The sequence below is a fragment of the Saccostrea cucullata genome, unplaced genomic scaffold (assembly GCF_032062105.1).
Source record: "Saccostrea cucullata isolate Sc308-1 unplaced genomic scaffold, CSIRO_AGI_Scuc_v1 ctg1212, whole genome shotgun sequence".
In the NCBI taxonomy this organism is placed as follows: Eukaryota; Metazoa; Mollusca; class Bivalvia; order Ostreida; family Ostreidae; genus Saccostrea; species Saccostrea cuccullata.
This window is the reverse complement of record NW_026924449.1, coordinates 18860-31961: the sequence shown is the minus strand read 5'-3', so window position 1 is coordinate 31961 and position 13102 is coordinate 18860. Positions and strand designations below refer to the sequence as shown.

The following is a 13102-nucleotide window of genomic DNA, read 5'->3' as shown; positions in this document are numbered from 1 at the left end:
GTTCAGAATTATTAATAAAATCAAAAAGAAATATACTTTGTACAAGGTTACTTTTGCCCTTTCACCTGTACAAACAAATTTGTCTCATTTTAAATTCGCGCAGTCATAGTTTTGTTTAAGAAAATATACTGCAGGGTTTGATTTGCCCCATTTTAAAATTAGCCAAATAAGGATGGAAAGAAAAGGACGAAAATAAAACGGGGGCAAAAATTTACTTTATACAGTATTAAGGTTTGATTTGTCATTTAATAAGCTGTACTTACTTCATGAGGTATTTAGCTCGCTCCAGACAATCAGCCCGGACACGTACCAGTTTAGGATGCTGGTTGTACGTGTCATTCTTCCAATTCCCATACAGGCGATACCTAAATACGTACAGGCTCATAAATACTTCTAAACATCAAAACTCACAGTGTAGATAATACTATTACTAATAGATACTGTGGAATCATTTTAATCGTAGGGGTCAATGTTCATTGGTAAGCAGAATATGACCTGTTCTTTGGGATGTAATTTAGTGGATTACTCGTAAATACAATGGTTCAATGAATCAATATGATAACAAAATAAATGTTCCTGGGGATGTAAATTCATGAGTAATGGTCACCCACAAAATCACATTGGTCCCAAATGAACATTGATGATTCTACAGCACAGATAATTAACATGTTAAATTAATAAAATGTCTACCTTCAATAATTATTTTTAAAAAAATTAGCCATATTTTTCCATTTTCTGTCTTTCATTAGTTTATACAGAATGTGTTCATCTTTTACAGAGAAATTCAATTTCAAAGAGGGCTTACTGGAAAACTTGTTTACCTACAGTATAAATGAAAGTAACCGTAATTCACCTGAGTTCATAAGGGAAGAGTTTGAGGAAGCTCCAGAGTTCCTCCGACAGACAGCAGTTACAGGGCAGCATGGACATACTGGGTAACAGCACCTCGTCTAGAACGTTCAGAAATCCGTAATACGCCACGTCGTCTTCTGGTGTCACGCCACCATTCTGTCTCTGTAAACAGACACACAATATACAGAGGGGTGAATTACAGAATTAATGTACATCTGTACAGGAATCAACAGCATCTCCTTAAAAATATTAGTAGTCAATGCTGTGATGCAAAAACTTGACAAATCTAAATTATTATTCTGAATAATTTACAGAACACCAGTGACTTACCTTGGTCATAAAACATTTGCCGAGCCTGATGAACTTGACCAATAAGACGGGGTCACATGAGGCGTAAGGACCGATGTATCGCATGATAGGGAACACCTCAGTGTGCAGCGCCCGGTACGAGCCCACTTCCTGTATGTTCTTAATCAGGTTCTTATCTCCAGACAACTTCCCTTTCAGAATTTTTCTAGGCAGGCCTGCATTACTGTGAAAATCAAAAATTTAAATCATAATGAACATTGTCTCATCTTATAAACTTCTAACTGTTTAGCCAACCTCTGTGAAATCACTCCTACACAAAAATTTTACTCTGAAATTTTATCAGACAATTCATTCTGATAATTCCCTGAAGTCTTCAGCGTAGAAGTGATAAGTACACCTGTACTTACTCTTTGTACAGCGAGTCCATCATATAGTGCACCATGTTACACAGTCCTGTAGCAATCTGTTTGTGGACCGTGCCAAAGAATTCTGGCATTTTGTCCAAAATCTCCTTCGCTTTGTTCCACACCCCGAGGCTGAGTAGGGCCTCGGTCAATCCCAGCTTCTGATTTGTCACATACTAATGAAGAAAAGAGTATTTAGAATTAATAAAATATATGGAGAGTTTTTTGCACTTTAAGGACAATCTACAGTGTATATATATGAACTTTAATAAATGAGATGCATATACTTAGAAGGTACATGTAGGGGTAGACTGTTTATGCACTCAAAATGTTAGAGTCATCACAATTTTTTTCTTAAAAGGATAATGTCCGATATTCATGTATATATATATATCTTTCTCACTATGTAGATTGTTTGTAAAGACATTTTAACCTTTGACCTACCAGATCGACCTTGACCGTCTCGGTTTCCTTGGAGTCCTCGGATTTCTCAGCTAGACTGACTACGCTGAATTTCCGAGCATACGCCTTAGCCTCATCAATCTCCTTTTGATGATACTCCTTAATCTTAGCATCTCCAGGAAGCAGCTACAATTACAAAATATATATATATATATATATATATATATATATATATATATATATATATATATATATATATATATATATAGTGACTTTATGTATCAAATGACTTTTATCATACGCAATAATACCTAGTCCTGCCCAACATTATATTTTATCCAAAGACACTGTATTAAGTAACTTGCTGCTTTAAATCTTAATTTTATATTCCCAAAGTGTTATATGAACTGTTACTTTCTGATGCAAAGTCATTATAATGTTAATTCTAAATTCATTTGACATTCGTAACATGTCATCATTATTTGCCTGTTAGAGTAACATTGAAATAAATGAAGAAAAAAACCTACTTTGAAGTGGTAAAGGACCATAAAAATCCAGATTTTAGAAATGTTCTATTAGAAAGTACTCACATGACCATACAGCGTTCCCAAATCAATTAGATCATGTCGCAGTAACAAGGCTGCAACTCTGTATAAACTTGTGGGGGTTTCTTCATCCTATTTAGACAGAAAACTAAGATTTGTATTACAGTGTATGTCCCATTTTGAATATAAAATTTACTAAGCTTTAAGTCATTATTGGTAGGGAAAATTTTTCCCTCTAGAATTTAACAACAGACAAAACAGCTATAGATTTTTAAGAAGTCAGAATAGAAACACAATCTTGTGCTAACCTTGTAGAAGTGGAATTTGAAGCCGAGGATGTGACAGAGTGTCTTTCTCTCCGTGACGTACTCCTTAAACAGTGGGACATAAAAGTTCTCTAGGTGTGGTCGACACTCAAACGACTCCAGTAAAATATCCAACACTCGGTTAGGGTCCAAGTCAAAACAACCTTAATAAATATACAACAACATTTCATGATAGATAGATGCAATCTCATGGAACATTACACAGCACATCAAAATTAAATTCAGTTTTGTGACAAGGTAATGATATGGGAGAATATGTTCATGAAACGTTTCTGATAAAATCTACATCAATTGATATGTCATTATGTAGCTATTCTAGCATTATCAATTTGAAAAACAGAAGAAAAAACTCAGTTTAATTTGAAACTCCAAGATTAATCAGGTTCATTTTGTTTTCTAAATGTGTGTATGACATTGAGTTACAGTTACTATACATGATCTAGCAGACCTACCTGTATGAGAAATGTTGAGATTTTCTACACTTGGATTCTATAAGCCTATGACGTTTAGAAACATGACCTACCTATAAGAGACTTGAGATTTTCTACACTCTGTTCCACAGTTATCTTCTCTGTAATGTCCTGATTCAGCTCTGTGATCAGTTTGGCATATCCCTCACTTTCTTCTCTCAACAAATTAAACTTCTTCTGTTTGTAACTGAAAAACAATTTTGTAATGGTGCTTAAAAATATTACAGCCTTCAAGAAAAAATCTTTCTTAAAATTAACACTAAAAAAATAAAACTGTTCGTGGACAATGGAACTCAAAACAAAACAGTCCATGGTTCAACATTAAAAGCTGTATGTTTATAATCATTCTGATCTCAAACTAATGGCATCGAAGTTTTGTACTCGTTTAGCTTTATACTCACTAGAGTTTTGTTTTTGTTTTGACGTATTTCTGATTAAACTGAGTCTTTGACGACAAAAGACCCAGTGATTCCAAAGTCTCCTGATCTAGTCTCTCCTTCAGAATAGAAGCAGCCACCATCTTCTGTAACAATTCACAATAAAAAACAATTATTAATTCCCAAATATATTTTCATGTTTCTGTAGCTACCCAGCAGTTGAATTTTATTGAAAATAACTCAAGAATTATCCTTTACTGCATTTTATGGTTTCACTGATCATTTTTGGCATCAACACACTGAGATTCCATTTAAATGTATCTATGTTGGCAATATTGATAAAAAAGCAAAACAGATAGTTATCTTATACAAACTTCATCAAGACTTACAGCAATAAAGTATTTACAGAAATTAAGAATGTTGTACATTTTTACAAAAAAGATGCTTTACGTACCTCACATCCCGTGACAAGGGAGATAAACTTGTCCCTCTGTGCATTATCATCAGAAATCGACAGCTCAACATCTAAACAAACAAAACTGATCAGTTAATTTCCTCTCAAAGGAGCTGGGAATCTGACTATCACTGAATGATGAAGTATCATCTTTAAATTATTGTTTATACAAACCTAGGATAGCAAACACATCTGCAATGGCAACAGGGAGTTCTTTAACACTTTCCTGTTAAACAAAATTAAAGTATTTTTAAACGTAGATTCAACATTTTCCCATTTAATTTTTTAACAAAGTTTTTAAATTTCCATTTTCTAATTTCAAAACAAGAAATTTTCCTTGAGAAATTAAGGACTATGGATAACAGAGTGAATCATTTCAAAACTTTTCCCTATGATTTAAGATAAGAATTAGAAGGAATGTAACCAGGCTAAATGATCCTCCTACTTACACAGAGCTCTTCCAGGAGGTTAATGGCGGATTCTACCTTCATCTGGCCACCTATAACTCTCCAGGACAACTGATACAATGCATTCTTAAGGGCCTTGGCTTCCTTGGTCAAGAAATTCTTCTCTTTTAAAGTGCTCCACTGCTTTATACTACAATAAAAGGTAGTTTAACTTTTAAGACATCAGCTGGACATTTTAATGATTTTTGTGTAACTGTTAAAAGCCCTAAAAATAATTCTGAACATACTAAATAAAATGAAGAACAAGCATTTTTTCAAAAACTTAGAATTGAGCATGCAAAAGGGATTGGGTACATCCGTATGGTAGCTCACTAGAGGAGCACCTGCTAATTAAGTGGGAGGATCCAGCTTTTTTTTTTAGTCCCATTCCTTGTCTGGCCACCCTTTTTCCCTGTCTATTATATATCATACATATATTTGATGCCTCGCCCAGCAACGCCAACTAGTGATTTACTGGTCTCTGTATGGTTTAAAGTTTGGAAATTAAAGAAATGGGAGGGTGGATATTTTCTCCATTGGCAGCTCTAAGAGAGGTTTTGGTGATATCAATTTATTTAGTTTTATTTAATTGGTTGACAATTTAACAGTTTGAATTACATATAATTATTTGATGCCTAAATGTTGAAGACTGACCAGCAAATCACACAACACACATCATCTGACAATGATTTACAAAGTCTCTGTATTTTCTTTACATTGTTTATAAGTTTGGAAATAAAGAACATGTGCTCTGCTGTTAGCAATGCCAGCGGTATAGGTGGCGCTGCGCGCGCACAGTTTTGTAAACACAATTGGCATGTTATATTACACTAAAAGTTTTGAGGTTTTGGTTATGATTGATCAACATTTTATGTGTTCTTTTTTTCTTTTTGTTTTGATTGGTTGACAATTTTACAGTTTGCAATTACTGAATACTCTGATTAAGTAAAAACAGATTGGAATGTAACTGCAATGTATTTTTGCTGTATTACACATAAATGTTTTTAATATTATCTGAAAAAAATCACGACTGTCAGTGCTAGGAAAGACACGTCAGTACCACTATAGAAATACAATATGTACACTATGCAAATAATACGGCAATCAATGAAAATAATCTTTTTGAAAACTTTAAAAATTAGTTGATCATCTAAAAATTCTACAGAGTGATGTGAGTATGTGCACATTGTCATAAGTAATTCTATGCATGTACATTTATAAAAATAAATAAAAATCAATGTACAAGCTTGTTACAAAAAATTTTGAAATACTTTAAAAGATGGCACTTAGTGACTTACAAACTATTATGAATTCACACCTTTGAAACATAGTGGATATAAAATGCATTTGATCATTTTGTTTCAATTTACAGCATATTTAAATAACAACACCATTTATTTTATAAACTTAATGACTCTTGTCATTTGATGTTTGAATTGTTAGCTATAACCTAGCATGCTAAACAGTTTTTAACTTGGAGAAAAAGCTTAAAATTTCGAAGTTGGTATGTTGATTTTCAACGTTTACCAACTTCTATAATTAATAAACATTTTTTTCTGTTCTTGTTAACACAACATTTATTGCTTTAAAAATAATTTTATTACCTTTTAATTGACATAAATCAACTCATACACTTGTGCTCTGCTGCATGCAAAGTAAAATGTAAATAAGGCTATACATTAATCTGACATGTTGAAATATAACACAAAACTTATGTTTACCTTTTTTTTCTTTTTGTTTTACACTTTATAAATTGTCGTACCTGTCCCATAATTGATGGGGAATTTTTATTTTTTGTCTCAATTATTAGTTATACCTAATTTAAAATGTAGAAATTTGATTTTTTTAGTGGTCAACTGGATTTAAATTTATCTGTTTTTCATATTTCCCCTCGTACAAAAATTTTTAAAGTAGGAAAAAGCACCCACAACAAAAAAAAAATTAAAATTTTCATTTTAAAATTTTTGAAAAATGCAAATGTACATATTTCGTTAAACCAATTTACTATTTAAAGACAAAGCTCCTCATCGGCACGTTGCAGCCAGCAGGTAGAAAGAAAAACAAGAAGCGCAAAACATGCAAGTCTGTTTCAACATGATACACAACTGAATAAGAATTTGAGACTCTATATTTCAAAGTAAAATCAATTCTATATGTATTTAAAATGACAAAAATTGCGTACAATTCTGATTTGCCTGACTTTTCCCAAAGTTTTAGACCGTCGGTTCCTCTGCTCATCGCCGCCATTTTTTTCTCTTTGCCGAATAATGACGTCACAAAGTCTCAAAGCTATGAAAAGTTATTTTATATGTAAAGTGCAAAAACGAAAATCATTTATATTTATACAACTAATAGGCTAGTTGAATTCTGTTGATGGTTTAACAAAATATTCTTGTCTATTTATCGCAAAACAATAATATTATCGGGTACATTGTTTCTAGATTAAACAAGATGGCTGCGCCCATTAAATGAGAGTGACAGTGGCTGAACGACACAAGAGAGAGATTGGAAGTTCATGATAGTAGATCTAAAGTCTCTGCATAGACAAAAATGGCTCAGAGAAAAGAATAAGATCTCTCTGTTCACAAGGAAGAGAAATTTTACTTAGTGAAATATTATGGATAGCAAAACAGTGCCCAAATTATCCAAAACAGAGAGAAAACTTCAGAAAAAAGTTGCAAAATCACAGAAAACTCTGTTAAAACATGATGGTATTGGAACATCAGAAAAAACAACTAAGGTTCATAAATTTATCAAACCAAATATTTGCGTTACTCACAGAACACTTCATATCTTTATCATAAATGGAGTCAATTATGTGCCTCTTTTTGTATGTATAATTAACTTATTGGTTTCGTTAAATTTTATTATAAATACAGATTTTGTGTGTCAATAATGCTGGATTGGATGTAGGTGTGTCATATGATGAAGTGGCTGCTCTCTTTGGTCGAGTTGGTCCTGTGGAGGAAATTATAATGCTCCCCAAGAAACCTTATGCCTTTGTGTGTTATAAGGATGTAGATTCTGCAGAGAGAGCCATGACTGAGCTCAGTGGTACAGTGCTTCTAGAGACCCCCAGCAGAAAACAATCAGCAACACTGTACATCTTCTTTGTGTCCAAAGGTAATAAAATTATACATGACAGGCCAAATTTTAATAATAATTAGGAATTGAATTTTACCTAGGCCAACTTAAGAGTACATTTCTCAAATGTTTGTGCTACATGTATTATGCAACTGCATAAACTGAAAATACAGGAATTAATTTGGTACCTTTTGAGGTTATATTGCAAATATTTCCAACTGCAGAAAATACCTCTATGCAGTACACGTACACATAAGAATTTAAATCATTTGATTTCTTTATTTCTAAGTTCCTCTGGGCCTGTCCCCCTCCACCGAGACTCCTCCTGGTCTGATTGTCCTGGAGAACTTTATATCAGAGGAGGAGGAGACACAGTTTCTGTCAGCAGTCAACTGGGGGGCACCAACACAGGGTCTGTTTTACCATTACATTATTGGTTTATAATCATTCTATGCACCTGTAAATAAATCATCATCAATAAAATGTTAACTAGGCAAAGTTCCATTTTTTACATTACCAATGCTCTATTTTTGTAGCATTTGTCAGGGGGGTATAACCCATGTAAATATTGATAAGTAGAATCCAGTCTCTCACTACAGAAAATCGAGAACCCATTCATCTCTTGTAGAATCAGGTATTAAATTTGTATACATGTATTTTATTTTTCATTCTAGAGAGAAGTGAATTGAAACACAGACAAGTGAAGCACTTTGGATTCGAGTTTAAATATGGAATTAATGACGTAGACCCAGACGATCCTCTCCCACAGGGAATTCCCGATGTCTGCTCTGCCTTCCTACAGAGGGCACTGGCTACAGGTCATGTGGCCTACCTCCCTGATCAACTGACAGTCAACAAGTACCAGGCTGGTCAAGGTAGGTGCATTGTATTGTCCCAGAATGTTGATAGTTGTTATGGAGATACATGTAAATGAAAAGCTGGTACCTACTCTGAATCAATGTCTGGCTATGTTTCTTTGTTTCTTCAGGAATTCCAGCTCATATTGACACTGGGCCTGCTTTTGAGGACGGCATCATGTCCCTCAGTCTAGGGTCTCAGGTACGTGTCACCTTGAGGCATTGATCTCATACGAAATGAAAGTAAATAGATTCTAATTTAATCAAGTAAAATAAACATAATACAGGTGTTGATGGACTTCCATCACCCAGACGGACGTCAGCTGTCAGTGTTACTTCCTCCCAGAAGTCTCCTTGTCATGACGGGAGAATCGCGCTACGTCTGGTCACATGGTATCACCCCGCGGAAGTCAGACATTATCTCCTCGCCAGAGGGAAACCTGAGTGTGGTACCCAGGGGGACCAGGACATCATTCACGTTCAGGAAAATTATCCACCCCACAGAGAGGAAATGGAGAGAGGCAGCAGAAAGGTATAGGGCAGTTATTCCTTAACCACAAGTGTTCTAACTATAATTTCTACAGCGCCGTATATAAGTGTATTTTACATCTAATGGAAATGTACATTACAACTAATGAGCATATGCAGTTCACTAAGTGGTTCCTTGAAAAGCTTTTGTAATTGCAATTGAAAGAAAAGGCAAGGCAAAAAAAAATATATGTTTACTTTTTCATCTATTGGAGTAGATAAATTCCAGAAAGACCTTGGTCTTCAGAAACCGTTTGAGTGCCCGCAACAAATTCAAAATGCCTAGTCTAGAGTAGATTTCTCAGAATTTGACACATCCATTCGGGTGATTAAAATATTTTTTACTGGATAACAGTGAATTCTGTTACTGTTGCTATATATATATTATCATAACAATTGCTGTATTGCATGCATGTAATTAATATATTTTTTTTTAACTTAATTACAATGAATTCTGTTACATGTATTGTTCTTTTGCTGTAGTTCAGAACAAAGACCCACTCTCCCTGTCTCCTCTTCTGAGGCAGAAAAACTGGAGACTCAGCATGTCCATCAGGTAAAAACAGAGGGGTGGATCCATATATATACATATATGTTTAGGTGTACAAGATAGCCATGTTTAATCAATCTCATGCATGTAAAGCAGATTTAAAAAGATTGCTCAATACTATCATGTTTATATTAAAGTTTATGAGGAGATTCCCATGTTTTACATGTCTCTATATTTAGGTATATTAGGGGAATCCTATGTTTTACTGTATCTATATTTAGGTATATGAGGGGATTCCTATGTTTTATTGTATGTATATTTAGGTATATGGGGGGAATCCTATGTTTACTGTATCTATATTTAGGTATATGAGGAAATTCCTATGTTTTACTGTATCTATATTTAGGTACTGCGAAATCACAAATTTTTGTGGGGGTTTAATTTTCGTTGTTTTCGAGCTGTGAAGAGACCCATGCATTCATGTCCCCCACGAAATGTAAAATGTGACACACATAACTACTCAATAATTCTACATCCACGAAATCAAATCCTAACAAACCAAGATTTTTTCCTCAAACCACGAAAATTTGACCCCACGAAAATATGTGATTTTACAGTATATGAGGGGATTCCTATGTTTTACTGTATCTACATGTATATTTAGGTATATGAGGGGATTCCTATGTTTTACTGTATCTATATTTAGGTATATGAGGAGATTCCTATGTTTTACTGTATCTATATTTATTTTTAATAAGAGATTCCTGTATTTCATGTTTTGTATTTAGGTATATGAGGAGATTCCTATGTTTCTGTATTTAGGTATATGAGGAGATTCCTATGTTTCTATATTTAGGTATATGAGGAGATTCCTATGTTTCTATATTTAGGTATATGAGGAGATTGCCTCTCACTTCAGTGGTACTAGACACTCCCCGTGGCCCAGAATCTCAGAGTTCCTCCAGAAACAGCCCCCTGGGTCATTAATGGCTGACATTGGTTGTGGGAATGGGAAATACCTCGGAATCAACAAAACCATCTACCAGGTGATGACAAATATCAGTTATGACAGTCAAACATGAATGGTAAATGACAGATAAGTTGATAAACAATTGATGTCAGGGCTACATTTTATGCAATTGCTTCAAGAAAGTACACCTACCTATATTTATTCAAGAATCATTTTCAATAGGTTCATTTGCATCATCAGTATCTGTCACTGTGGCTCTTAAGATAACTAAAGCAAAGATTAGCATAGGTTACTTACCCAAGTTTTTCCTGCTATCTTTCTTAGCTGTGTCATTATTTAAAACAAGTAGAGTTTCAATCTTTCCTTTGTTACAGATAGGATCAGACAGAAGTACTAAGCTGACAGAGATCTGTAGACAGAGAGGATTCCAGGCCTTTGTGGGGGACGTTCTGTCCATTCCTCTACGATCCCAGGCTTTTGATGTCTGTATATGTATAGCTGTCATTCATCATCTCTCAACAGAGGTATGCAGGGAACTTTTAAGTCATTTATGATGTAAACATCTTTGCAAGCCAAAGAATAGAAGTGATCCAAAATGATATTTTATTTATATAAATAACAAGGATGAAAGAAAAAAAGTTTTCAATCAATTGAAAGTTATTTATCATTTATGTATTTTATTTCCGGCATTAAATATTGTACGTGTACAAAATTTGGCGCATTCAAAATTTAGCGTAATCACTGGGTATGGAGTTGTTGATGTAATCATAAATTAGCACTACACATGCTGGTTAATAATTCCTTAGAGGTATTCATGAATGAGCGCATCGTAGTCTAGTGTGTAAAAGCTGCTAAAATATGAAGCCCGCTTTTTAAAGTACACGTACAGTATACGGTAAATTCTTAGAATGGTATTTTATTAATTCAGTCCTCTTGCAATATACCGTAAATAGTTTATTAACTTATTCAAGAAATGAATTTTTCTTAGGAGAGGAGAGTACAAGCTATAACGGAGCTGATCAGGATCCTGAGGTCAGGAGGTCAAGCCTTGATTTATGTTTGGGCAATGGAACAAGAGATCAACAAAGTCAAATCAAAGTACCTCAAGGAGAAAGACTTCAATGTAGAGGATAATGACGATAAACAGACTAACCTTGATGGCTGTGATAAATGTGAACAGTCAAAGAAAGATAACTCTGATATTCCCAGGGAAATGAAACAGGAACAGCCTTGTGGTAATCAGAAAGAACTTGTTATACACAAAAATCGGACTAACTTCCAGCAGCAGGACTTGTTAGTTCCATGGCAGCTGAAGGGGAAGTCCTCAGTGGAGAAGACAGACAATGTGTTCCACAGATTCTATCACGTGTTTCAGAAGGGAGAGCTGGAGGGACTGTGTGGTCAGGTGACTGGGTGTCGTGTAGTGGACAGTTATTACGACCAGGGAAACTGGGCAGTCATACTACAGAAGTCATAGGGATATCCTAACTTATTAATAAAGTATAGAAAATACTTCTTTGATGTTGTTTTTTAATTAGTATGGGGTTAACATAATTACTCATAGGTAGAATTTGTATAAATTAAGGGGATAGGAAGAATTTGGGGAAAAACATTTTTGGAAGCTTAGGAAATCTTTTTACAGATTTATCGTAATGTTGATCCACTCTTTTAGAACATATCATAGGCTAAATATACAACAACAAAAAATACATGTACCTGTTTTATGTTGCATTTCTTTCAATAATTACATTTAAATATCTGTTTGAAATTCACCCATACTGGGGGAATGATCTACATGTACAAATAGCACACTCTATTGTCCTGGTATCTGATTAATCAAAAGAAACACAACAATGACCAAAGAGGCAAAGATTAATACCATATATGAACGTCTTTGATATATATTTTTTTCTTAGAAATGGTTTGCATTGAAATACTGTGTATCTCCAAATTCTTTTCAAAGGATTAACACTATCATTTTGGTCTTAGTCTTAAATCCTGTTTTATATATGTCCCTTAAATACTAAGACTTTAAAGTGTGTATCTTTTGTTTTATACGTTTCAAATAACAAACCAGGGTTCTTCATGAATTAGTGCCACAGGAAAGTTTCTCTGTATATATATCACAAACAAATCCTTAAATCCTAAGTGCCTTGTTAAAGAACAGCCAGAGTTACACAGGGCTGACTGGAAGACGGGGACGGGGCAGTTATTGAAAGACATATGAAAATCAGTATAAAGGAAAACTTGGGCATATGTCCTTGTTTACCTTAACATTTGGTTTTACCTGTCATCATGACAAATTGTCATTGATATCTGAAAAGGTTGTTTACATGCTCTGGCCCCAATACCATAAATTGAGAACAGACTTATTTATAATAACATAACAAAGTTTTTAACATATGTTTAAATTGGAATATTATACAGACCTGCAAATTTTTGATAATGTAAATGTCACAAATGACAATTATTCAAAATCAAACTTTTCACTATATTCTGTACTCAGTTTATGGTTTCAAGGCATGAGCAAACTCTTCACTTGTAAAGTTATGAAGGTGAATGAATTCGTATCTTAGATTTTATTTGGT

General features: G+C 34.1%; 2 protein-coding genes across 2 annotated transcripts in view; one reads left to right on the top strand and one right to left on the bottom strand.

Moving 5' to 3' along the window:
* LOC134266444 (THO complex subunit 2-like) overlaps positions 1-6866 on the bottom strand; it is a 32505-nt gene extending 25639 nt beyond the window's left edge. Inside the window, exons 1-13 of the mRNA XM_062748683.1 lie at positions 6768-6866; positions 4589-4736; positions 4314-4365; positions 4140-4210; positions 3710-3831; positions 3362-3495; positions 2821-2981; positions 2558-2644; positions 2010-2153; positions 1569-1741; positions 1183-1384; positions 854-1014; positions 264-365 (exon numbers count right to left, since the gene is read on the bottom strand). Coding sequence (XP_062604667.1) covers positions 264-365; positions 854-1014; positions 1183-1384; positions 1569-1741; positions 2010-2153; positions 2558-2644; positions 2821-2981; positions 3362-3495; positions 3710-3831; positions 4140-4210; positions 4314-4365; positions 4589-4736; positions 6768-6832 — 1622 coding nt within the window. The 5' untranslated portion in view covers positions 6833-6866. The remainder of the gene's footprint in view (positions 1-263; positions 366-853; positions 1015-1182; positions 1385-1568; positions 1742-2009; positions 2154-2557; positions 2645-2820; positions 2982-3361; positions 3496-3709; positions 3832-4139; positions 4211-4313; positions 4366-4588; positions 4737-6767) is intronic.
* Positions 6867-7047: 181 nt separating this feature from the next.
* On the top strand, positions 7048-12026 carry LOC134266443 (alkylated DNA repair protein alkB homolog 8-like). Its single transcript, XM_062748682.1, has 10 exons — positions 7048-7325; positions 7465-7708; positions 7959-8081; positions 8344-8544; positions 8658-8728; positions 8814-9058; positions 9538-9610; positions 10435-10590; positions 10889-11038; positions 11503-12026. Exons 1-10 carry the CDS (start codon positions 7203-7205, stop codon positions 11989-11991), a joined length of 1875 nt encoding a protein of 624 aa, XP_062604666.1. The 5' UTR covers positions 7048-7202; the 3' UTR covers positions 11992-12026.
* The last annotated feature ends 1076 nt before the right edge of the window (positions 12027-13102 follow it).

Bases quoted from the DNA above. Each gene is read 5' to 3' on its own strand.
- LOC134266443 (XM_062748682.1), top strand. From the start codon at position 7,203: ATGGATAGCAAAACAGTGCCCAAATTATCCAAAACAGAGAGAAAACTT. The intron at 7,709-7,958 runs GTAATAAAATTA...TTTATTTCTAAG, and splicing joins CATCTTCTTTGTGTCCAAAG to TTCCTCTGGGCCTGTCCCCC. The intron at 9,059-9,537 runs GTATAGGGCAGT...CTTTTGCTGTAG, and splicing joins TGGAGAGAGGCAGCAGAAAG to TTCAGAACAAAGACCCACTC.